We start from the raw sequence: 4176 nt of genomic DNA, 5'->3' as shown, positions 1-4176 counted from the left end.
GTTTTTAATATTTACTTTTAAATTAAGAAGTTATCTAACATATAATACTAAAATTTTAATTATAATCTACAATTTGATACCAAACTTACTGACATACGTTCATAAAATAGTAGTACAATAAAATTTTGAATGCAAGTCAACAAATGTGATTACATGGTCTTTGACACATGACCCATCGTGATAGGGTTAAGATGAGCAATGACATCTTGTCTAGAGCCCCAAATAGGAAGTAGTAGATCTAACCTCTGAGAATGTAAATAAGGGTTAACCAGATGATGGAAAGCCAAAGGCATGGCAATGGCAGCACCTCCCCCCCCCCCCCACCCACACACACTCTATTGATCTGCAAATCTCCTTGTATGCACTGCAATGTCTGGCAAAGGTGGAAGGACCTGGTAATCAAGCGAATTAGTTTCTCCCAATAAAGAAGGTAAAGATTTATAAGCAACAGGATAAATACTCAAAACATTACAAACATGGTTGTAAAAAAGGTCCTCCACAGAAGGAGCCCCTCCCCCCTTGACGCCTAAGCAATGTTAGAATCGTGAGGTGGTAGAGGAAGGGCATCAGGCAACTCTGTGTCTAAGACGTGAACATTAGTATTCATATTAAAAAAATGTCTCCAAAACTTTTTTCCTTGTAAAGTCAAGCCCCATGAAAAAGATATAAAATAATTCAAAAGAAAATGTTGCAAGTGCAGTAATAACCCTGAAGAGAAACTTGCAGTAAACACATAAGATCGTCTACGTAATTTTTACTGTTGAGAAAAAATGAATAAGAAAGAATAATGGGGAGCTTATATACGGATTGGGTATAGAGGGCACATTGACATAGATGGAGAGAGTCACAAAATTAAAATCACTAGGGGCAATATAGTGGGGTATAAAGACTGGAGCAAGCGAGGTAGAATTCACAACATTGCTTATACGGACATAGCAGACAATCTTTCCTTGGGATAAAGCTAAAATGTGAGAAGAGGTGTGTTTTAGAATGAGTAAGTTATGTTAACTTTTGTATTTCTTATAAATTAGAGGAGAAGGAGGATACCTAGTGAGAAAATGTCTAAGTGAAATTTACGATTTTTTTTTAATATTGCCTTATGAAATCAAATCTTGTATATTATTCAAATTTGAATTATTAGATACATCTTGATGCCAAGTGTATTCAAATACCATGAATATAAAGTACTTTAAATTTTGAATGCTACTCAATAAAATCTTGTGACAAGTGCAGAAAATGATGCCCTTATGTAAAGAGATAATCCATGAAGAAATTTGCTTCAATAAAAAAAAAACAATACACACATATATGTATCAACTGCTTTCAATTCATATTAATCAATGAAGTATACTTACAGAAAAATTGGGAAACAATTACACTAACTGTCATTTGGTATAAATCTGATGAAAAGTAGAAATGAAAATTAATACAGGAAATATTACATAGTTTGCAAAGATGTATTATTATTATTATTAATTGTTGCCTATGATGAATAATATATTGATGTCCTACTAAATAATTAAAAAAGCAAAGAGGGATGGTCAAAGAATTAAAAATACAAGACTGTCTTATCTTTAGGACAGACACAGCAGAAGTACCACCAAAAATTGTTTCTTACTTGTTTTATTAGCAGCTTTCATCAACATTATCAGAAGGATATTAAAACATTGTATCACAAAAGAACAATTCACTGATACCAGAAGAACATTACAATGTTGTATACATGAAAGAGGAATAAAAAAATATACAATTTTTAACAATACACACCTTTAGTTTAGCTAGACATTCAAACATGGTGAAAAAAAAATTACACACCTCCTTAGCTTGATTCCAAACCTCTAACTCAGCTGGTTCAATGTTCAAGGTTGGCAAAGTAAACTTATAAAATGGACGCATATTCTTGTAAACATAAATGTGACCCCCAGATGCTACAGCAATGGCTATACAAATACAAAAAAAAAAAGGTAAAGGTCGGTAAAGAAAATTTAATGTACATTAAATGGTACACATAATATATTTTACAAAAACATTACAAAAACAATTAAAAATTTAAATTCTAAATGCTAATTCAGATTTACAATAAAACAAATCATAAACTAATTTCAATAAACTGTCCCAGAATACATAATTGAACCTCCATTTGTCATTACTTACACCTTGGTAACTACTTGTATTATACTATTTGTTTTTCACTAATGAGTAAGGAATAGCTACCAAACAGAAATACTATGATTATCAGATTTTTCTACATGTGACGGTTAACAATAGTACCTATCTTTCTCAATTTATGAAAACTATTAACTTGCACCACATTTTTAATAGTGATATATTACACACACATATATTTTACACTGAGCACTTTGTTATTTAACAGAGCATAACTATACATATATATATATATATATATATATATACAGCATAGTTTTTTTTCTATAAGCTGTCTCCTTAAAAATTTGAAGGAAGAGTTATGCAGGGCCACGGCACACGTACTGATGGGTTTAATGATAGTAGTTCCCACAATATTATCATCATAAGCTCTAATACTTATTGCAATAATTTAGAAATTATGTGAAAAAAAAAGAGGAAGGAGGATTCGGTAATCACTGACCATATTTTTCCATGTTTGAATTGCTGATTCTATACTTCTGATTAAAAAATAAAATCTAAGACATCAGTGCATTTAGGAGTAAATATTTATTTTCATGGATTTATTGAGAAAACTAGAAACTATGAATAAAATGCATTTCAAGAGCTGACATTAACAATTGGCTTTGAAGGGCTAACATTAACAACAAAATCTTGTAATTCACTCCTGAGGATGACGTTGTAAAGTCGAAACATGTAGAGTCGTTAACTTTCTGAAGGCCATAGATAGGCCTAAGTAAAATGTTTTTAATTGTGTACCAGTTTAAAATTGAATATTATTTATGATTTTAAATTAACAACAAACTTTGAAGAGATAATGCTAACAATAGGCTTTGAAAAAATAATGTTAACAATAGGCTCGTTGCTGTCATCAATCAATTCAGGAAGTATTAAAATCATTTGCCTCACTTTACTACTGTACACAAAGATGACAGTCATTTTGATAATTAATTTTGGAAAAATAAATTGGAATTTTCCATTTTATTATGATTATTTTCATAAATACCAATATATTGTACATTGTTAGGTGGGTTATCATAAGTTAAAAGATGGTCAACTTTATCATTCATTTGCTTAGTTGATATAACACTTATCAATAACAAACCTGAAACTTTTGGATCACAGGTGTCCATCTGGAAAGCTACCACACCTGTGGGTAAGTCAATGACTGTATGCTCCGACAAAAGGTGCGTTCCTATGAAACAGTTAGATGAAAAAATCAGTCAATTTACTTATTTTTTACTATAGCCTTCTAGATCCATTTAGATGTACATAGCTCACAAAAGTTTAAACAAAGTTAAAGAAATAGCATACATATTACATCATCACAAAATATTTATAACTCTTAGAGAGAAATAATTTTGCCAAAAAAATGTTGATAAGGACTTTAAGAATTTATATTTATAACTCTTGAGATTCCTACTACAAACCTTATCGAAGAAGCTTCTAATAGGCAATATATTCAAGTTTCAACATTCTGTAGTAAAAATTCTTTATAAAATTTCAATTAACTTTTTAATATACACATTTAAACATACATCTCCATTCACCTTTTTTTTTTAGATTTTACAAAAAGAAAAAGAAATACGGGAAAATTAATTCTTTCAATTCTTCTTACATTATAACTCAAAAATTAAACATTAATTTAATGGTACTTATTCACAAAAATAAAATCAAACACTAAAAAACATATTTGATAGCTACAAATCATTAACACAGTCTGCTTTGACACTATACATTGACTAACACTGTAGAAATATCATAATATTCATCAAGAAATACTTGAAAAAAAAAGCCATCATTCTGCTTTAGCTCAAAAAAATAGGTAATATCATATAAAAACAGCAAAATAAATATATTTAGCAGCTAAGCTGAATTTAAATTGAATTTTAAAGCACATTAATAAAATGGTGCAATGTGAGTTGTGCCAGTTTGCTTTAATTTGCTGTGTTTGTAAGATATCTATCATCTATTGTTTGAGCTACAATTTTTAACTGTTTGTTTTATTTTACTTAAGTGTTTTTGGATAGA

General features: G+C 29.7%; 1 protein-coding gene across 1 annotated transcript in view; it reads right to left on the bottom strand.

Annotated features, from left to right (window-relative positions):
- The window catches only part of LOC106464825 (Bardet-Biedl syndrome 1 protein homolog), a gene marked incomplete at its 5' end in the record, with an annotated part of 49089 nt that extends 45749 nt beyond the window's left edge, over positions 1-3340 (bottom strand). Inside the window, 2 exons of the mRNA XM_013924980.2 lie at positions 1816-1940; positions 3251-3340. Coding sequence (XP_013780434.1) covers positions 1816-1940; positions 3251-3340 — 215 coding nt within the window. The remainder of the gene's footprint in view (positions 1-1815; positions 1941-3250) is intronic.
- Positions 3341-4176: the final 836 nt, after the last annotated feature.

This window comes from Limulus polyphemus, unplaced genomic scaffold (assembly GCF_000517525.1).
Source record: "Limulus polyphemus unplaced genomic scaffold, Limulus_polyphemus-2.1.2 Scaffold1752, whole genome shotgun sequence".
Taxonomy (NCBI): domain Eukaryota; kingdom Metazoa; phylum Arthropoda; class Merostomata; order Xiphosura; family Limulidae; genus Limulus; species Limulus polyphemus.
This window is presented reverse-complemented; position numbering and strand designations above follow the sequence as displayed.